At 50.6% G+C, this 20,052-nt stretch overlaps 5 protein-coding genes across 9 annotated transcripts; all 5 read left to right on the top strand.

Annotated features, from left to right (window-relative positions):
• The first annotated feature begins 725 nt into the window (after positions 1-725).
• LOC143150982 (uncharacterized) lies at positions 726-7,461 on the top strand. 5 transcript variants are annotated; one of them, XM_076319662.1, is made up of 5 exons: positions 726-971; positions 1,677-1,784; positions 5,491-6,081; positions 6,152-6,460; positions 6,592-7,461. In XM_076319662.1, the coding sequence occupies exons 3-5, from the start codon at positions 5,491-5,493 to the stop codon at positions 6,676-6,678; spliced, it is 987 nt and encodes a 328-aa protein (XP_076175777.1). In that variant the 5' UTR covers positions 726-971; positions 1,677-1,784; the 3' UTR covers positions 6,679-7,461. The 5 variants fall into 5 exon arrangements, with proteins under 5 accessions (XP_076175777.1, XP_076175780.1, XP_076175778.1 ...); XM_076319665.1 differs by lacking the exons at positions 726-971; positions 1,677-1,784 and adding exons at positions 3,203-4,117; positions 5,152-5,366; XM_076319663.1 differs by lacking the exons at positions 726-971; positions 1,677-1,784 and adding an exon at positions 3,204-4,117.
• LOC143150992 (uncharacterized) lies at positions 7,146-7,896 on the top strand. Its single transcript, XM_076319689.1, has 2 exons — positions 7,146-7,313; positions 7,383-7,896. The coding sequence occupies exons 1-2, from the start codon at positions 7,146-7,148 to the stop codon at positions 7,806-7,808; spliced, it is 594 nt and encodes a 197-aa protein (XP_076175804.1). The 3' UTR covers positions 7,809-7,896.
• A 31-nt stretch (positions 7,897-7,927) lies between these two features.
• Positions 7,928-10,288, top strand: LOC143151670 (uncharacterized). The gene is made up of 4 exons (XM_076321020.1): positions 7,928-8,129; positions 8,718-8,789; positions 8,982-9,261; positions 9,614-10,288. The coding sequence occupies exons 1-4, from the start codon at positions 8,076-8,078 to the stop codon at positions 9,889-9,891; spliced, it is 684 nt and encodes a 227-aa protein (XP_076177135.1). The 5' UTR covers positions 7,928-8,075; the 3' UTR covers positions 9,892-10,288.
• Positions 10,289-11,510: 1,222 nt separating this feature from the next.
• On the top strand, positions 11,511-15,368 carry LOC143150979 (uncharacterized). The gene is made up of 7 exons (XM_076319660.1): positions 11,511-11,809; positions 12,559-12,751; positions 13,382-13,755; positions 13,836-13,895; positions 14,544-14,742; positions 14,810-15,051; positions 15,160-15,368. Exons 1-7 carry the CDS (start codon positions 11,711-11,713, stop codon positions 15,214-15,216), a joined length of 1,224 nt encoding a protein of 407 aa, XP_076175775.1. The 5' UTR covers positions 11,511-11,710; the 3' UTR covers positions 15,217-15,368.
• Positions 15,369-17,079: 1,711 nt separating this feature from the next.
• On the top strand, positions 17,080-19,847 carry LOC143150989 (uncharacterized). Its single transcript, XM_076319687.1, has 4 exons — positions 17,080-17,239; positions 17,326-17,507; positions 19,054-19,410; positions 19,652-19,847. The coding sequence occupies exons 2-4, from the start codon at positions 17,337-17,339 to the stop codon at positions 19,736-19,738; spliced, it is 615 nt and encodes a 204-aa protein (XP_076175802.1). The 5' UTR covers positions 17,080-17,239; positions 17,326-17,336; the 3' UTR covers positions 19,739-19,847.
• Positions 19,848-20,052: the final 205 nt, after the last annotated feature.

The following is a 20,052-nucleotide window of genomic DNA, read 5'->3' as shown; positions in this document are numbered from 1 at the left end:
GAATAGAACGGAAAGATCTCTTTCCAAGACCTAGTATCGTCTATTAACGCGAACCGATGGAAACGATAAAACGACACGGTTATTCGCTTTTTGCGATTCGAAAGAATAATGAAAATACACGGTAGTCGTTCGTTACGATTCAATGCCCCTTTCGTGCCGAATCGCGATAAACCGGGCACCGTGTACGACCGTTGAAGCATCTCCGTGTCCTTCGTTGAAGAGCGAAAAAATTTTTTTTTAAATATTCTTCGCAGTCGCGGTAGCGAGTTCGATGTTTGCGAACAAACATCGATCGTTTCGGTAACTTTTTTTTCGCGAGTACCGGTCGAATTCGGTTTTACCAGCTTTCGTCGCTTAGACGGTAGCTCGGTTTTACGTAAGCGGCGTTCGGTTGCTCAATTTTCCGTGCGAAAAGGTCGAGACGCCGTATCCGAAAACGACGCGACGCGGGAATTTTTCCTCCGCTCGATGATTCAGAACCACGGTGGTGTAAAAACGGGCGGTGGGGTCGAGGGGATGCCGGTCGAATTTCGTAAATTTGTACGGTAGCCACGAGACGCAGGATCTTTCGTAAAAATACGAACGACCTTCGAGGCCGATTCGAGGCATCGAGAGGCGGAGAGACTCATCTCGTTAGTGTCGGTTCTGCCGTCCGGCAAGATGCACTTGTTCTTAGGCGTTTGCTCGCCACGCGTGACCTGCTCGCTGCGGAGACTGTTGCTCGAAGTGTGAGAACGTAGTGCGCGGATCGGGCGAATTTCGAAGCTTCGTTCGCAAGGTAGAGACGGAAATCGATACATCGAACACGACCGAGAGGTTTACACGATTTTTCATTTTTCTTCGTTCGTAAATAACGTTGCGAGTTTCAGTTTCCGGGCAACTGTGGACGAGCCGGCGAGGACGACGAGCACCCGCTCGTCTCGAAGAAATCGTTCCTCGTTGTATTTTTCTTTTCGCGTTGCTCGACCAAGGTAACCAACGTTCCAATAACGACGAATCGACGAGAACTTCGTTTCGTGTTTATTTCTTTCCGTTCGTAACGAAAACGGGGAACGCGTTAGGGCGATTCGCGAATGGAAATCGAACGGATTGTTCCAACGAGTGTTCGATTTCCAAGACGATGCTTCGCGCCGGAGAAACACTGACCGAATTCCGAAATTTCTATCGAGGTCGTAGGATTTGCGGTCAATCGTTTCGTAATCCGTTACGAGAGTGTTGCGCAACGATCGGACCCGACCACGCGTTATTATACAACGCGTGGCCGAAATTTTATCTACGAGCCGAAATTTGCATTCGTATCTTAACGAAAACCGACGATCGGTCGCGCGATAGAACGTACGAACGGAGAACGAATTCGGTGACACGAACACCGGGTGAAAAATTGCCGATCTTACTAGCACGCGAACGACACTCGAAATTACACATTGCGTTACTTTTTCTTTCGTGCGTTCGTGCCGTTGAACGATAAACTCCCGCGTTCAGTTCGCCCGTAGCGTTTCGTGGCCCTCGTATCGAACTCCGAGCGATAACTCGAGATAAAGCGAGTCTCGATCGAATCGGATTTCTTCGAGTACTGCTCGCGCGGCAATTTCGGAACGACTTCGGGACCACGTGGCGATTTATTTCTTGCATTTTCGTAATATTCCCGCAAAAATCACCTTGGCTGTTGTCGGCAGGTTTACCAGGTCGGATTCCACGAGACAGGATAACGAAGAATCGCGCGAGATCCCGCGAAGGAAGACCATCGGGGCTGAGCAACGAGCGTTTGCGGAGAATAAAGAAAAGTGAGTAGACGATGGAATGGTCCCTTATCGAAAACGATACCGCTCGTGCGTACGCGTCGGTTCGTTCGAACCGGTGTCGAAAATCGACTCGTATCGCATCGATCTCGAGAGAGAAAGAAATTCGTGAGTCGTCGTTCCCCTCGAGGTCGACGGAGAGTCCGTGATTGCTTTCTAGGGACGCTACGAACGATAACGCGGTTCGGTGACTCGATCGAGTGGTAAGCGCGACGATTTTGGAATCTTGGAACGTAATTAGGTGTGTCGTAAGAACTCGCCCGAAAGACCGTGTCCATCGTGAATCGATATTGCCGGTCGAAAGCGTCGCGCGAGAAACAAAGACAACGAATCGACTCCGTTTATCCTCGATTTACGTCGATTTCTCGCGCGATGAGAATCACTGGGCCACGACAGGTGGACGCCCGCGTTGCATAACATTTCTACGTACGGGAAAGATTTCAAACGAGCCTTCGTAGAATTTCGAACGAATCGTACGTTCGAACGCCCCGGTTCTTTATCTTTTCGACTCTTCTTCGTTCACGGTTTATCCGTGCTCCGTACCTCGAAAGGTATTTCCTCGAGAGAGTGGGTCGTTTCTATTGCCACGACTACGGCAAATATTTGTTCTCTTCGCAATAGAGAGAAATTTCGTTTCGATGCACCCAAGGACGAGCAACAACGAACGAGTAATGTCCCCGTGAAAGAAAGAACGTTTTCGATCGTTGCGTTTCGTCGAAAAACGAACAAAGGGAAGATGCACTCCGTGTAAATAAATCGAGATTGCCAGAGAACCTCTTCCGGAGGTAGTTCTTCCGGACTTTGTTCGCGTTTTCTCGCGTCTACGATCGTTTTATCGTTCTTCCACAACGAGCTCGATCGAATTCTTCTCCGTACTATGAAAGTTTCGTTATTATTTCCGTAACGGTTTACAAGATTTACAACTATTTCTTTCGTACGCTCGGCGAAAAGCTTATCGCCACGGCATACGGTAGAAATAACCGGAAAGCGAGCGAGCCTACCCGGAAACTCGTCGATCGAGTACAACGTTTAACGAGGAAACGCGAAGAATTACGGGCGAATTAATTCTCGCGGAGGCGAGGAAGCGCATCGCGATCGAAATGAAGTAATAGGCGAGCTGGTCGTCGATTTACGTTCGAGGGAACACGTGGCGGAGGCGACGCGACGCGACGCGACGCCCGGGAGTGAAAGTGAAAGATGGCGGGCGCTGCTCGGTCCACGTGGTTTTGCTTTTGACGCGAGAACGGTCAAGTATCGGCCGTACCTCCGTGCAGCACGCGCGTCGACCGGTCCCTCGATCGGTCAAAGCTTTCGTGCTCCGAGTTTTGCAATCCCGGTGAAATTGTAACACAGTGCAAACGTGTGTCGTCCAACGAGCGTCGACGACCCGTGAAACAGCCCCGAAAATCCATCTGGACGTTTCGCGTTCGTTTCTTCGTCGGCGTGGCCAACGGAGACGCTCGACGCGCATCGAGAAGAGAAAAATTCTGTCGATCGAGGAGATCCCTCGACGAATCGTGCGATCGAACGAAATGGCTCTCGCGCCTCGATCGCGTAATCGATAGACGTTCTCGCGGCGCTAATTCGCCACGCTTCCGTAGAAAGTTCGCCGGCCTGACCAGTTTAATCGCGCTCGCGACAAAGAGGAAAGAGGGAGAGGCAACGACTCGTTGAAACTCGCGAGAGGCATCCGCGACCTATCGACCCCTCCGCGAGTGCGATGCGCGTCGATCGTTCGTTTCGCGGGTCGAGTTCGCGCGAGGAGTGGATCTTTCGATCGCGCGTGCAATTTACCCGGAAGGAAATCGTTCGTTTTCGCAGCTCGGGTTGCGTTCGAAAGTCCTCGCGCGCGCCGGTGGTCCGTATCGACGTAATGCCGCGACAGGGACGATGCATCGGTCCCCGTTTCATAAGCGGTATCGCAACGATACCGATAGCGTATTACCTTGGGTATCAATTTCCAAAGTAGTCTGTCCAGCGCGAGCGCCGCTCTGATTTCACTTCGGTTGGCCGTGTTACGCGATGACCGCGAGTTGCGTAATTCGTTTCGGAGCCACCGAATCGTTTCGTAGACGCGCGCGGAAAACACTCCAACCGATAAATCCGTTGAAAAGTTCGGCCACCGAGGGAACCAAGAGTCACGGAACACCGACTTCGCGATCGGAGGAGTTTACGGCCTCGTGAACGAAACAGTTACGTGGACACGCCGCGTCTACGAGGCCGTGAAAAATGTATCGAAAGTTCGACGTCTTCTCCGGGAAATCGAGCAACGAAAACTTCGCCGTTTCTGTTCGGGACACCGAACTCGTTTACGAAAGGTTCGTAAAATTTATTTTTCGCGAGACTCACCTCCGGGGTTAGAAAGTCCATTCGTACGACGGCACGGGAACTGAGTCGATCGATGAAACGAACAGTCGAGCGTTCGGATGCCGCGTCGAGGTAATTTTTATGCAACGGACACCGACGCCCGTTGCGCAACACCCGAAAATCGACGGTCCATCGTTTCGAAATTCCGACGATATCGGCTCTAGAGGATTCCCTGCACGCGTCGCGTCGAGGTCGCGCCACGCGTATCGAAATGGAGCAGGAGACGATGCGCCGGGGACTACGTCGAAAAGTCGAAAATCGGTATCGAGCAGTCGGTTTCGATCGGGCCGAAAGTTTGCAGCGGTTGTTCTATCGGAAAACGCGTTTCTTCCGCGTTGGATGGCGACGGAGGAGAAGCTCCGCGTCCGTGGATCGCGTTAATTGGTATTTTCAACAGTGTCCGAGAGTGCAAAGAGTGAAAGCGCCGCGAAGTTACACGGACAAATCGCTATTTGTAAAGTTTCCCGCGCGGAAGAGCCAGTTCGATCGTGGTTCGTCTCGGGATTTCGCGCGTTCTTCCGCGATACGCGCGTGAGTCACGGAGCACGATTCCGTGGGTGCAGCGCGCGCGTTCTCGTTGATGTAAGTTGGCCAATCGATAAGTATCGTTTAATTCGAACGAGATCGCGCAGGGAATACAAACGACCTCGTTAGTTGGATTTTTTTCCCATTTTCCTGGCGACTGCTCGCGCAACCTACGTGATAGGAATGGCGCGAATGCGATGGAAACGAGGGTACACGCCCTCCGGGGATTGCGATTTTCTCGCTTTTCCGACTCCTCCTTTCTTTACCCCACCCCCGGGCGTTCGGTAGTCCGTTGATCGCTCTTTAAACGATCGTCGAATCGATTCCGTGCGTTCGTCGACCAATTTTCCGCAAAGCGAGTACCGATACCTCTTTCGCAAGGTTTCTTCGATTTTTCGATGAAAACGAGACACCGTGACCAGCTTCGGAGACGAACGGTAACGCGTTGCGATCGTAAAAGGAACACGACCATGTACCCGTGGACCGCGTTCGATCGTCCGTGTCGTAGGTGTTTTTGCGCGCTCGCGATCGCCGATAAAATCCGCGCCGATTAATAACCGACTCCGCCAAGTTGTTCGCGATCGATGCTCGATACTTAGCGTCCGACGGTAATAGCGATAAAAGAAAGGAGATCAAGGACTCAAGGAGGGTCGAAACCCGATACCCGTATACGAGGTAATTACCGCGACTGGTCCGTTCGAAAATAATATTCCTCGAAGACGATAGGCAAAAATTCAGACTCGAGAGACTCGATTTGCTTCTGTGCGGTCGTTCACGAGGTTTTCGGCTTTGATTGCAGATGAAGAGATCGTCGATCGATTCGCTCGTGGTCGGCTTGTTCTTAGCGTGCTTCGTTGGTCCCCTACGCGGCGATCCTTGGCAAGGTTACCGGACGAGCTATTCCGTCTACGATCCCGAGGATCTTCGTCCAGAAGCCGCCGAGGTGTTTCTCGATCGGTACGGCTCACCCGTTCAAAGACTTCCGTCGTACGCGACGCCCTACGAATCGAGACCCTTTCCCGTGCACCCGGAGACCTACTTTCAAAATCGTCCGTCGACCTATCCCGAAAGGATACCGATCCTAACTCCGTACGAAGAAAGATATCCCGGTTACCGCGATTTCGTGGTCAACGATCGAAGACGAACGGACTCGAACGATCGAGCGAACATCGAACGAGCGGAAAACGCGGAGACCGACTCGAAGGAGAAGAGCATCGCGAGGAACATGAACATTCTCGACAAACTGTTGTCGGAAGACTCGAGCGAAAAGGATCTCGGCGCGAACGCGATCGAGGACGATATCATGTCCGAGGAGACCAAGAGGGTCGCCAGAGAGATCCGGAAGAAGAAACCGGGCTTCTTCTGGACCCTAGCTAGGATCACCTTCGAAGTAAGCCGTCCAAATCTCGTAGACTCGAGCGTTCTTTTTTAACGATCGACGAACCTTCGATTCGTTTCAGACCATCAACGACACGAAATCGGCCATTCGACAGATCGGCGACATGATCAACGAAAGCATCGTGCCGGATTCGGCCACTCAGAGCTCGATGACGAGCGGTTCTCTGGTGGCCGTAAACGTCACGACCACCACGGGGAACACCACTGCCGGCAACGAGACGGAAACGACCACGACCACCACGACCACGACAACGACCACGACCACTGCCCCGAGCGTCGGCCTGACCAGAACCGGGTTGCAGAGTCTGATCAGGCGAAACGTCCTGGGACTGGTCAGGTTGTTCAACATCGAGTGGAAGGACGCTTTAAACGTGAGACGAACCTCCCGATTCTCGTTACTTTTCGAACCGTTGAAAGAGAAATTCTTTATGCTCCATGCGCGCGCGTACGTCCTTCTACGTTGAAAAGAGAAAGACCCGACGAACTCTCGATCGTTTTTCAGGAATCGGAAGTAACCGTGCAGGAATTCCGGAAGAATCTTGGGAATCAGGTGGGCAGTTACCTCCAGGACAATCCGAACGCGTACTGAAGGATCCCGCGACGACTCCGAGGCGTCTCGATCGTAGCGCGTAGTCAAAGACTGAGCAACTCTTGTACAATCTACCGATCGTTGTTCGCGACGTCGGTCGATGATATGTGTAACCACTTTTTTATCGTTCGAATTAAAAGACAAGAAACGAAACCAACGTCGAGGAGTACCGAAAACCGCGAGAACCGATCGCCGCGAACGAGGTAGCTTTCGTTTGGCAGGCTCGGGCGTTCGAGCCCCGCTTAAATAGAACGAGTCGTTACAAAATATACGAAAAAGCAAAGGTTCGCGCGCGGTCGAGTTGCGCGATCCTCGAAGATAATCGTCCGATGATTGCGCAACTTGGCCCGAATCGGCCCACGCGATCGTAACATCTGCCGGTGAGAAAAGAGAGCGAAAGAGGACGGACGAAAGCGGAGGAGAATTCGAGAAGCCGGATCGCGGTAAGTAGAAAGCAACGTGTCTCGATGCGCGTCGAGAATTCGATTGGTCGACTCATGGCGTGGGATCCGTGGGCACTGGCTCTTAACACGGATCCTCGTGGTACGTCCCGAGGAGCCAAACGACCGAGTGTCCTTTTACGGGGAACAATGCTCCTCGGTGTTCGTTTTCTCTTTTTATCGCCGATTTTCTGGGTGAGTATCGTTCGCGCGTCGCGCGTTATCGGTCGCGCTCAATTTCATCCGCTCTCTCGTATTTTTCAGATATCCGTTCGCGATACTCGTGTTCTCCGAAGTCTACGGAACGATGGAGAAGTACCTGCGCGATATATACACACCACTGCAACGAAGCACGCGGAACGACGCGTCGCGATCGTTCGCGATCGTGTCAACATCGAAGCACGGAGCTTTCTTACCAACTCGAACGTTTCTCCTTCAACGGCGTTGAAAGATAAGTTCGACAATTATAGACTCGAAGATCGTAGCAGTGGCGCGTTAATTCCGCGCGAAAGTTCGATAACATTGTTCGGAAACAAAGTCCATCCGCTACGATTATCGGTGTTTGGCAGATATACCGCACCGGGAACAGACGTTTCCAACGCATTGTGCGATTGCGTAAACGCATTCTTTGGCGAATGCGTTCGCGGCGATGCGACGACACCCACGCCGGTACATAGGTGCGAGAGGTGACACCACGGTCTCCGTTAACGGAGGGAAGAGACGACAAAGGTGGGGCCGGATCCTGCGTACGAAAAGTACGCGAAATAGAAAGGACCGGTGGTCAAAAGTACCGCGACCCGATTCGCGGCTTCCCGGTTCGTGATTGGTCGATTCTCGGCGTGGGATCTTGCAGTCACCCTTATAGATCGACGACTCCTCGGCTCGTCGTACAGTCCGTCGATCGCGAATATCGCTCGAGACAACGTTCCGTGGACCGCTCGCTGCCAATTCGCAACAATGATCGGAAGAACTTTCCTCTTCGGTGTCGTTTGTCTCGTTGCGTCACAGGGGGTAAGCTGTTTGCGGTTATCGACTATCCGCGCGATTCTATTCCAAACCAGACAATTGTTTCTAGACCAACGTTCGATCGTCGATCGCCTTTTACGCGGATCCGAGTATCGTGCGTTCGTCGACGAACCGCGAAACAATCGTAACCGTGAAACGTGCGCAACAATTTTCTACTTGTTCGCGGCGTGTCGCAATTTGGAATTGCTCTTTTGGAACTGTAGAAGGAATTCAATTTCGCGAGTGAGTGTTTCGTTGCGAAACGGTGACACTCGAGATCGTCGCGTCGAACCTTTGAACGAAACGCGAGACAACTCGCGAGCGCCGCGGGCCGCGAAGAACCAGCGGCTCGAATTCAAAAGGCGCGATGACCTTTTCCAACGATAGAGAGCACGCTGAAAATCGTACGACGCTCTTTAAAAGTAGAAAAGTGAAAGCCAACGGGGAGACGTGGGCGCGTAAACCGTTCGCGAGCGATTCTGTAACGTCGCGCGCGTAGTCGTCGAACGCTTCGACTCGCGTCCTAAAATTCGCAATCCTCGCGCCCTTCTCGTACCTTTCCACCGAATACTCGAACCGTACCTTTCGTTGCAGGTGAACCTGACGAGAATAAAGCGACAAGACGACCCGAGGCAAGTCGGCCGCACGCTAGACCGTATCTTCAACGTGAGTACTCCGTTGGTCGATGCTCCGATCGATGTTCGTACTTATTAGATCGCGAACACGACCATTCTCTACGTCACAAAGTGTACTAGAGAAAGCGTTCCCGTTACGTAACCGATGAAAATGACGCGCATTGACCACGTGCCCCCTGTTCCGCAGCCAACCTTTCAATCGATCGAATGTTTCGCTTCGTAGAATCCCGTATCGAATCTCCAGGCGACGTCTGGCCAACGGGACCAGAGAATTGCGCGACTTCAACGCATGCGAGACGAAAGGATAAAGAAGATGCTAGCCGACAGGGAACGAAAGAGATCGGAGAGGGAGCAAATTCGACAGGAACGTTTGAAACAGCAACAGATGAAGACCTTCGTCTTTCACGACAAAGACCCGTTCGGATTGAACGCCTTGTCGAATCTCCTGGCCGGTTACGCTGGTCACGGTTGGCACGGTGATCACGGTGGACACGGAAGCCACGGTAAACGCTTTACCCGTTCGTGAATACCTCGATTTGTTCGCTCGCGATAATTGTACGGATCAAGTTCGTAGGCCTGCGCGTTACGCACTTTTACAAACGATAGAAGACAGGGTACGATCGATAGCTACTCGAAAGAGAGAATTTTGAACATTTTTCCACGACACTCGCTCCGACGAAGAATCGAAAAGCTTCGCAAGACAGCGAAGAATACCATAAATTGCGCAACCAGTCGCGTCTCGCCATTTTCTATTCCGTGCCACGCGAACTCTTGGAATTTCGCGCAACAATAAGCCTACCGAACAGTGTGTCGATGCAGCTCGACGGAAATAACAAAGGGAAATCGATATTTCAGGAGACCACGGAGACCACGGAGACCACGGAGACCACGGCAACGCGATGGGCACCGATCAACACACTTACGAGGTACACGAAAACGTGGACGAAGACCCGATACGGAACAAGATCGCTCCGAAAGAGGGAAAACCGAACCAATACAATTACGACGACTCGTTGATACGGAATAAACTGCTCCAACAACAACCCGGAAGGATCCAGTTCGCGTACGAGAAGGATCCTCCGCCGCGGAACAAAATCGCTCCGAAAACCAACGGGATTGCGTTCCTGTCGTGAGACGCGTGAAGAGATGCTGCAAACAGAATTCGAATCTTGTTGCGTAACAATAACAATATTGATAACGCGTCTTGTACGCAAATTTATGCTGTATATAAATCACTGGATCGGACAACGTAAGTTGTCGAGTAACGATTCGATGACGCAGTGCGAGCACCGATGACGAATAAAATTAACGTAGAACCGACTCGTCGGGCCTTTGTAAAAAAACTCGCTCGATTCACGATTTCGAGAATCGCGTCACAAAAATTCTGTAATCGCGAAACGGGTGATCGTCGCGCGCGTTCGTTCGCGACGGTACACACCAATGTTCGATACGTTTGATAAGAAAATACACTTTGTTTTTTTCTTTGTACAAAATATGCGATGTTTGTGCATAAATTAAAGAAAATATCAGTTGGAACCACGTTACGTCCTTTTCGTGCGTTTCGTCGAACGCGAAACGAGCGCCGTTCGAACGTCGCGGATTCGTATAATTCCACGTTGAATGATAATTAGATCGCCGTCTGGTATTAAATTATTCCGCACTTTATCATAACGTCGTACCTTACGCATAGAAAATACAGCGTGCGCAAGATTGAGTGATTCACGTTAATGGTTTCCTCGACGACCGAGGTTTCGAAATAACCAACAAAGAACACCGGTTCTCGAATTTACCTTCGCTTCCGTGGATCGACCGGAGGCGAAAATCTTGCCGAATCGTTCTCGATCTATCGTGGATACCCTAACGGGTGCGATGAACCTTCGCGCGGACTCGGCATCGTTTCGAATAAATTGCGATTCTGGAATGCAAAACTCTCGAGTTAACGGTACATTTCGGTAAAATCGTCTACGCGTCGTAGAAACGTTGTTACCATCTGCTCGTGGCCGCGAGCAAGACGAATTCTACGCAATTTCTTGGGCGAAAATAAGAAACGTGTTTTCGTTTACGGTAACTTCGATCTCGTGTATTTGCGCGCGCCGTTTTCTTTTTGTCATCGTTTGACCGGTCTTGAGTCATCGGTAAGTCCGCGCAAAAAAGTGTCGGCCCGGTGCAACAGTGTTTCTTGCCCGCGAGGAGTTTCTCCAACTTGGCGTAAACAAGTTTATTACGAAAAGAATCGTGCGCTACGCGATCCTAGATACGTCTCTTTGCGTCTCTTTCTCTCTCACCGATTACGTGGACGCAGCCCTGAGCCGTAACTGCGTCTTTTGTCCTACGATCTGGATCTTGCCTCGTCATCGCCGCAACGGAGACTCGTGTATTCATATACGGATCCTATCGCCTTAAAAAAAAAAAGAAAAAAAAAAAGGTAGACCTCTTCGAGGAATCCACGGTTCTCCGAAACGGTAAACTTTTAAGGCGTCTTGAAGATTTTTATCGTTGCCGTAAAACCGCGACTCGGAAATTTTGCAAACGCGTCTCGCGATCGATGATTCGACGAACGCGTCCGCTTTGACTCTTCCTCGATGTCGGATCGATCGTACCGGAACGTTCCCAGAAGCTCGCCGTGAAAGCTACTACTGCCTCGGGACGGTAGTTGGCCGTCTGTCGCAACGAAACGAGGAAACTCGTCTAAATACTATTAGCAATCGCGTCGGCGATGCAAATCGTCCTTGACCCTCGCAATCGCGGTGCATCTGGTACGTAATTGTCGTGCGATCCGAGCGTAGAATTTTCAGTCGGCGAGCGTTACCGTCCGCCCGACAGGTTGTTTCTCTTGGAACCGCGTGAGGCGTTATCCCTTCCCGACAGGTGAGTTCGAGATGGCTTCGAGGTCTTTTAGAAATCGGTGGTAAGTCGTGGGGCGGCTCGAAGCTCCGCTCAGTCGAAAGAAAGATGCTGCGCGACAAGGTACTCATCGTGTTCGTTCTCTGCGCGATTGTTCACGGGATGCCCCAGAGCAACGGCAACGTCAACCAGGATGCAACGGTCTCGGTGAGTTTCCAAAAAATTCTACTTTCCGTTTCTTTGTTCGCGATCAGCCCGTTACTGCCAGTTGCTACGCAGCAATTTCCACGACACGGGAACAATTCCAACGGTCAAAGGTCGATTCGCGCGATGGCTACGTTTAAAATATTTTTGAACCGAGCAAACGATTAAAATCGACGCAGGAAACCAACGCCGATGTAACTCTTCGCGAAACGCGTTCGCGAATTTTTTCCACTTCCATCGTGGACTTTCTAATTTCTACGAAAAAAAGAACGCAACGATCGAACGATACCCGTGGAATATTCGCGGTGCTGCAACATCGGTCAACGACGAACAATCCGAGCAAACGGATCGGTTCACGGGGAAAGACACGAAAGGAAAAGCAGCGAAGAAGGAAGACCATTGGGTAACCTACAAACGCAACTGTGACCGGAGAAAGGATTGCGGAAGCGCTTCGCCGCGGAGCTCCGAACATATATATACATATATACATATATACGCGGTATAAACGGTAATTAAAATTTCGTCGACGCGCACGAAGGAAATGGTCGCCCGTTTAGAACGCGTTATTTTTCAAAATGGCCATCGTCGCTTCCGAAAGTGAACGTCGAACCGCGCGTTTCCGTATCGAACTAGGAACGAAACGTGAAATTTCCTAAAGGCTCGTGCACGATATTTTCGAAATTTCTTCACGGTTACGTCGGTGCGGTTTAAATTGTTCTTCGAGGGTTAATGCGTTTCGATCGGTTGCACAGCCTCCGCTGCTCCAATTCACCAATGGCGGGATCAGATTCAATTTGGGTGGCTATCACGCCGAAGCGGGACTGGGTGGTCTTCTCACTGGATCGCGAACAGGAGGTGGACTTCACGCGAGCGCGGGTACACCTTGGGGCGCTAACGCAAGAGCTGGCCTGGGTGGACTCCTCGGAGGTGATAACGGAAACGCTGGTTGGTAACATTTTCTTACGTTGCTCCTCCATCCCTGGAACGATGCGCCGCTTTCGCATTTTCCACGAACAGTTGCTTCCGTTCCCGTTTCTTTACATTTCTATTCTGTCGGTTGCTTCTCGTTCGATCGATTTTCCGTGAATTTTCTCGAGGCAGTGGGCGAGGCTATAGGTCCTTCACGACCTATGCGTCAATTGGAAAATAGTTCGTTCGAGAACCATCGAGGTACATAGACCACACGCAACGTGCAACGTTTAATGGAACTTTTTCCGATAAATCGTGTCGTTCGTGACTCGAGAAAGATCGACTGGTTGATCTCTCGCCTCGAGTATACATACAGCTCCGACTGTATTATCGTCGATCGCGTTTACAATCGCGTCCCACCACCGCCGAAGCACGCGCCACGCGTTACGGAACATCCTGTACGCGCGTGCGAAAATAAAGATCAACGCGTTCGATAATTTCCACGGAAAAAGTATCAAAGGACAATCTTTTCAATGTTACAACGGAGAACTAAAGATACCCGTTGAACGATCGATCGAAATGTCTGCCGATTTGTAGAAAAAGTTCCTCGTGCACGAAATGTTGATCGAGTCGAGCAGAAAAATTTGTTAACGAAACGTTTAACAGGAGGAGGTCTGTACGCGAGAGCTGGTCTCGGAAACGGAAGACCGGAAGCTGCGGCTGGCTTGGGAGGGTTGCTGGACGGAAGCGGAAGGTCGAGCGGACCCGCCAGAGGTGGTCTCTTCGCTGGAGCGACCACTGGCTCTCGAGGTGTCGGTGTGATGACCGGAAACGCGTTCAATGGACCCTACGGAGCACCCAACGGGGGACCTAACGCAGGACCCAACGGAGGACCTAACGGAGGACCCAACGCAGGATCCAACGCAGGAGCCAACGGAGGACTCAACGGAGGACTCAAAATCGACGACAAATCGAACGGAGGTCGCACGAACATTCAAATAATCGCGCGTTCGGAGAAGAAGGCACAGAAACTGAAGCAGGTCGAGACGATGTTTTCCATGTTGAGAAATCTGCGTCGAAATCCACGCGAGCTGATTTTCATGGTGAAATTTCTTTTTAGGTGCAGAGCGACTCGGTCGAGCAGCCACCGAAGGAGGAAAATTCCCCGGCCCATAAAGGGGTAAGCAATCGTCGAATTCGCGACGTTAACCGCCCGAGGATCGTTTAAGGAAGTGTAGCACGACCAAGCGAGAACGAGATGCGAGAACGCGTCAGAGAGAGCCAGAAAGATTCACCGGATGGGGGAAAGATCTCTTTGCGCGTTAGAGCGCAGATTTAGACTAAAGGGCCACGATTGTGACTCGGTTGAGTAACTTTTGTTCAGTCGCGGGCATTCGAAGCCGATCGAAACCTTCGAACCGAGAGGATTCTCGTCAGGTGATACACTTTCGGCTCTCCGTGATACGTACCAGCGCCTAAGACGCGAATCGAGAAGCAAAGGAAGCTCTCGCTTGGTCGGGTTAGCATCGTTCTACGATAGTTTTACGAAAAAATTTCGAAAGTTAAGAACGTTGTAGTCACGATTGTAAAATTTGGAAATAAATTGGGCGTAATGAATAAAAAATTAGTAAATCGTCATTGGCAACATTTGCTGGTACTGCGACTACTTTTTCGAAATCGTTCATAGAGCAGTCCCTTTCCGATGAAACGAAAATCGAGTCGATTCGTCGAGCGGTTCTCGAAGAAATTCTCCACGAGTATTTTCCACGTTGACGAAGGTACGTAACAGCTTGATAGCACGTTGACCGACGACGTACGATTCCATTAGGTCCGCGAAGCAGAACCACCGGTACCTCTCGCGTCCGCGAGTATTTTCGGGACCGTTGCCGTGATACCTTCTACTCCGGGTCCGTTGATCGCTCAGGCGGTGGCACAGGCGAAGACACCGGAAAACGTCGGAACGATCGAGTCGGTACCACCTGTACCCCAGCTGACCACGCGAGTCAAAGAAATCGTGCGAGTGGTTGGTGAGTCTCCGACGATCGACGAGTTTCCTGATAGCTAGCCTCCCGTTTCGATATTTTTCTCCCCCAGACGATCGTCCTCAACGCGTAAAAGTCGTCTATCCTAAATGGGTCGCCAGGAAGAGATTGCGAGGACACAGGAAACAAATCGTCTACGAGAGCTCGCTGGAAGGCCAAGATTCTACCGACTCGAACGCTCAAAAGGTTTCGCGTCGTCAGACCGACGAAATTGTTACTTACGTGCCTGCGAAACCAAAAACCGTGGTAGTACAGACCACCAACAGCAACGGATTCTTCGACGACGTGTTCAACGTAAGAGAAATTATCGATCGATCTCGAAACGCGTCCTCGATACGATATGGTTTGTTTTCGAAACCCTCGGTGCTCGAATCGCGATTCACTCGATTGTTTCTTTTTCAGATACCGGGATCGACGCTCGACGCTGTCAACCAATTCCTGAACAACAATTTCGGTTGAACGGCGCGTCGCGCGTGCACGGAGATCTCCGATTCGAATATGTATTTTACGCGTACATTTATGGGAGTGGAAGGTGGTATTGTAAGTCGTGGTGAACGAAACTATTTTGTGTACAATTTTGCAGAACTTTTCTAATAAATCCTCTAACTTGACTTTCTTTTACCCTTGCCCTTGGATACTGTCCGTTAAAGAGGTACTCGGTTGCGTAGGTACGCGTCTAAAGGACCATACATTTTGTGTACAATTTTGCAGAACATTTTCCAATAAATCTTCTAACTTACTTTCTCTTACCCTTGCTCTTGGATTTTGACCATTAAAATGATACTTGGTTACGTACGCATGCGTCTAAAGGACCAACTACTTTGTGTACAATTTTGCAGAACATTTTCCAATAAATCCTCTAACTTGACTTTCTCTTACCCTTGCTCTTGGATTCTGACCATTAAAAAGATACTTGGTTACGTACGCATGCGTCTAAAGGACCAATTATTTTGTGTACAATTTTGCAGAACATTTCCTAATAAATCCTCTAACTTACTTTCTCTTACTGTTGCTCTTGGATTCTGATCGTCAAAAAGATACTTGGTTGCTTACGTACGCGTCTAGAGGACCAACTACTTTGTGTACAATTTTGCAGAACATTTTCCAATAAATCTTCTAACTTACTTTCTCTTACCCTTGCTCTTGGATTCTGATCGTTAAAAAGATACTTGGTTGCTTAGGTACGCGTCTAAAGGACCGAACGGTAAAACTTTTAGAAACGAATCCAGCGAATCTATCGAACTCTATCGAAAATCCATCGAATTCAATGTCAACACCTGCTTCGATCGTCGAGCGATTCACCCGCGTCTTGAACGTCGCACGCCTCGTTGCATCGTGGTACGTATTAAACATGGCGCGCGAATTATGCAAATCGGTGATAGGCGTATCTATATATTTGTTCCGCAATTTCGCACGGTGCGAAGGTGCAAACGACAGGCACGATCGCTCGACGAAAGTCCAAGGTCGAGTTTTTGAACATCGACTCCTGGCTGACCTATCGATTGATGCGTAAACGTGGACAGTATCGGTAGAAAACATCGAGCAAACCCCGAAACACGTTCGAGCTACGTGCAACCTTCTCTTCACCTTTACGTCCAACTTGGCTGCGACGAAAACGAAAATCTTCGCGGTCGTGGCATCGGCCAGGCCAAATTTTATCCAGAATTTCGTTGTGTGTATTCGGTGGTCCAGAATATTCGTTTGCAACGATTAATCCGATCTTGGAGTACGCTAATGTGCGTTCAAATCGAGTCCAGACTTCCTTGGGCGCAAAGTTTACTCTCAAAGAGCGAAAAAAAATTTTCTTTTTAAGGGTCACTGCTCGTGGTCGATCGAACGGCCATTTTTTAAAGTTGCGACTTCTTTGCGAAGAAAAAGATACCGAACTTTCCTCTGGGACGATTATTTCGGAAATTCGTAATTTCGGTAAATTGATCGGTGAAAATAGTGGGTTGTTCGTAAAGTAATTTCGTTTTCCAAAATGGAGAATCTATATTTTAATAGAATATTTGTACACTCTAAAAAAATCGTGTTTCATTTGCATCATAAAAAAAAAAGAAAAAAATACGAAAAGACTTTCCGAAGAACCAAACACTTTGCGTTACTTTCGAGAAAGAAGTTACAATCGTTAGATATTTTGGTAGCGTATAAAGGAGTACCCCTGCCGCGATTCGAAGCCCAATTAGTTTCTCGGAAGGTGTCGATCGCAAACGAGCTTCCTCGGAAGCACGTACCGATCGAAGCGCGAGCCCGCCGGGCTGGTATTACCGACACACCGAGGCAAATCGAAAGAGAAAGTAACGTGTCGTAAGAGCGTGCACGCCGTGTTTGTAACAGGGCGCAAAGAAATCCGTTAGTCGGCGAGTAACTGCGCGACAACGAGCATCGTCGTCGTTTAATTTCCATTGGTCGTATTCGAGGATCTTTCGTCCCCTAGACGGTGGCATCGGTCCCTCGCTAAAAACCGCAGAAACAACGACAAGTGAGTAACCGTGACTCGTCGTTTTACTTCCAGGAGAAAGCGTACGAACGCTACCGATATTGCTCGGGCTCGAATCTTCTTCGCAGGATAGTAAACGATGGGTGTACTCGGAACGAAGGGTATCCTGAGGATAGGTGTTCTCATCGTCGCGTTCAGTTTCGATTCGTCGGTCGCTCTGCCCGCGGAGCAACCCACGAGATTCACGTTGAGCACCGGCGACGAAACTTCCAAGGACGTTGCCTCGACGACGAGATTCGACCAAGGACGAGTGAGTGATTTCTCAAATTCTCTCGAGTCACGGATGAAAGTTCGTCTCGCTCGAAAATTGCTCCGAGTTACGCTCTTACGCGAAGAAAACGAACGAACCGTCTTCCAATGAACCGAAGAAGCGGTTCGCGAGAGATCGAAATTACGACATCGGCTCCGAGCACCTGGACGGTTCCAGTCAAAATTCCGTTTCGGTTTTTCGTAGGAGTTATTAGGCCGCGCCGCGGACGCGATAAGAATCGGCGCTGGAAGATTGGTGAATTTCGTCACGCTGCTCAGAAACATCGTAGTCGATCGGACGGAGGTAATTCCAGCCTCTTTCTCATTAGGACAACCCCTCTCGGAATCGTACGCGCGCGCGGGCGCGTTCGATCGCGTCGTGAAGCCGTTTCGCAATTGCGCGGGGCAAGGCCGCCCTTTTTTCCTTGCCGCGTGTGCCAATAACGATTAACGAGCGAGCGCGACGCGAACAACGGTCTCGCGTAAAAGTCCCCGAGGTCGGATGTCGGGCGCGAAACTCGTCCAATTAACTCGAGGGTAAAAAAGTTCGCGTATACGCTATCTACGCGCGAACACGGCCATTCACCGGTTACGGGACGCAATTATCGATACGGAACGTACCAACCTCGATACCTTCGTACTCGATGGAAAGGAAGCGTTGTTTACCGAACGCGTAGGGCGCCAAAGTGAACGCGACAAGGACGACGTCGTCTCGTCGCCAGGGGTTAGGAATCCAATGTCGGGCCGCTACGGTGCGCGCCGGCGCACCAACGAACACGGATTCGCGCTGCACGACGGGAAACTATCCCATTGTCGCGCGAACGAAACGAGTTTTCGAAACGCATCGTTCGAACTTTGCGACTCGATACGATCGTCGGATCACCGGCGAGTCGACCGAGCCGCTCTCGACCTCGCGGTACAGGTGACGCCATCGGGGACGAAACGCCCAAGCTTCTCGAGAAATAGTTTCAGTTTCGGCCAACAGATGGACCACTGGGTCCGTGTATCGGCAATGCGAACACGGGTAAGATACCTCGCCGATTCATCGAAGAAAAACGAACGTTTCTCCACAAACTTGGGCATTTTACCGTAGATGGAGCCACCGTCCTACTTTCCGCGGTCGATCGCCAAGCCCGAGTTATCTCGGGGTTCTCGACGACAAATGGTAACGCGACGTTCGAAATTTCGGAGCGGAAATTTTCAAAGGTAAACTCGACCGTTTTTCCCTCGTGCGTAAACAACGCTTCCCTCTGTCGTTCGAATACGACGAAGAAGAAGAAAACGCTCCAAGCTGGGCAAAAGTTCTTACCGGAATCGATCTTTCGAACAACGTAGAAAATGCAACTTTTGACGCGTCACGCGTCCGGGAGAACCAACGATCGAAGTCGCAGTTCGAATCGAACGACGTGTTTCGCGTTCGTTGGTCGAAACGAACGAAAGTCGTTCGAACAAAGTTGCGAGCGCTACGCGTCCACGGGTTCGGTATGTTCCCTTTGCGGAGCGAACCAGAGGAACGAGACGGTGTGTGTTTTCTGTTTATCGATCAGACGTTGGCCAGCGAATCGCGGAACAATGTGGCCACGGCGATCGCAGCGAAGACATCGTTCGCGAACCAAGGACAACGGTCTCTGGAACCGATCGATTACTCACCGGGGATCAACGCGGGGCCCGCCTCGCGAGAAACGACGCGACTGGAGACAGAGGGGGCCCAGAGTCTTCTGGAGAGGCCAGTTTCCAAACCAGCCGCGGGAATTCTGGAGAGCTGGTTGAAACCTACGCCGTTGCTCGACGGTATCGCGGAGCGGGAGAAGTACGGGAACTCCGGGGACAAGTTCATAGGAATTGGTCGTGCTCTGGTCAGCGGTTTCGAAGGTTTCAGCAACTTTCTGAACGCAGTGGTCGACGTGAGTAGCGCCACCTTCTCACCGATAATCTCTTCCAAAGAGCACCACCTTCTCTCCAAAAATCTCTTCCATGGAGCACCACCTTCTCACCGAAAACCTCTTCCATAAATTTCCATCGATTACCGTTGCGTTGCGTCTCCAGCGTCCTCCCACTCCTTCCCGTAGACTTTTACCGTACGGTCCCGAATTTCGTTCGAATCTGAACGCGCGATAACGAAACGAGACATCGTTCTGCCCTCAGTTGCCTCGCAACGCAGCCAAGAAGACGTCCCGTGGAATAACGGAAGCGCTGAATCACGTAGGAGCGCGTCTGATCGGGCTCGAGTGACGCACACCGATCCACTAAATTAAGAAATAGCCCGTTCCGCGTTCTTTCTGTTGCCCGATTCACGAATAAACTGTTTGTTTTCTATGAAAAGAGTTCGTCGAACGAAACCCTCGCCGAACGATACCCCCGCCGGAGAGGATTTCTCAGCGAAATCAACGAGGAAGCTTCGAATTCGGACGTAGTTCTCGCGAGCAAGAACGTTCAGCGAGAGGAACGATAGCCCCGAGGGATCAAAGTCGCGTGGATTTTCGCATAAATATATTATTTATTGTTCGAACGATACACGTAACGAGATTCGCGGTTCCTTGGAAAGG

Source organism: Ptiloglossa arizonensis, chromosome 9 (assembly GCF_051014685.1).
Source record: "Ptiloglossa arizonensis isolate GNS036 chromosome 9, iyPtiAriz1_principal, whole genome shotgun sequence".
NCBI lineage: Eukaryota > Metazoa > Arthropoda > Insecta > Hymenoptera > Colletidae > Ptiloglossa > Ptiloglossa arizonensis.
The sequence above is the reverse complement of the archived record's forward strand: the minus strand, read 5'-3'. Positions and strand labels throughout refer to the sequence as shown.

Excerpts from the sequence above, each read along its gene's own strand:
- LOC143150982 (XM_076319662.1), top strand. The coding sequence starts at position 5,491 with ATGAAGAGATCGTCGATCGATTCGCTCGTGGTCGGCTTGTTCTTAGCG. Across the intron at positions 6,082-6,151 it reads TAGCTAGGATCACCTTCGAA|ACCATCAACGACACGAAATC; the intron begins GTAAGCCGTCCA and ends GATTCGTTTCAG. Across the intron at positions 6,461-6,591 it reads AGTGGAAGGACGCTTTAAAC|GAATCGGAAGTAACCGTGCA; the intron begins GTGAGACGAACC and ends ATCGTTTTTCAG.
- LOC143150992 (XM_076319689.1), top strand. The coding sequence starts at position 7,146 with ATGCGCGTCGAGAATTCGATTGGTCGACTCATGGCGTGGGATCCGTGG. Across the intron at positions 7,314-7,382 it reads TTTTATCGCCGATTTTCTGG|ATATCCGTTCGCGATACTCG; the intron begins GTGAGTATCGTT and ends CGTATTTTTCAG.
- LOC143151670 (XM_076321020.1), top strand. The coding sequence starts at position 8,076 with ATGATCGGAAGAACTTTCCTCTTCGGTGTCGTTTGTCTCGTTGCGTCA. Across the intron at positions 8,130-8,717 it reads GTCTCGTTGCGTCACAGGGG|GTGAACCTGACGAGAATAAA; the intron begins GTAAGCTGTTTG and ends CTTTCGTTGCAG. Across the intron at positions 8,790-8,981 it reads CGCTAGACCGTATCTTCAAC|AATCCCGTATCGAATCTCCA; the intron begins GTGAGTACTCCG and ends TTCGCTTCGTAG.
- LOC143150979 (XM_076319660.1), top strand. The coding sequence starts at position 11,711 with ATGCTGCGCGACAAGGTACTCATCGTGTTCGTTCTCTGCGCGATTGTT. Across the intron at positions 11,810-12,558 it reads ACCAGGATGCAACGGTCTCG|CCTCCGCTGCTCCAATTCAC; the intron begins GTGAGTTTCCAA and ends TCGGTTGCACAG. Across the intron at positions 15,052-15,159 it reads TCTTCGACGACGTGTTCAAC|ATACCGGGATCGACGCTCGA; the intron begins GTAAGAGAAATT and ends TTTCTTTTTCAG.
- LOC143150989 (XM_076319687.1), top strand. The coding sequence starts at position 17,337 with ATGGGTGTACTCGGAACGAAGGGTATCCTGAGGATAGGTGTTCTCATC. Across the intron at positions 17,508-19,053 it reads CGAGATTCGACCAAGGACGA|ACGTTGGCCAGCGAATCGCG; the intron begins GTGAGTGATTTC and ends TTTATCGATCAG. Across the intron at positions 19,411-19,651 it reads TTCTGAACGCAGTGGTCGAC|TTGCCTCGCAACGCAGCCAA; the intron begins GTGAGTAGCGCC and ends TTCTGCCCTCAG.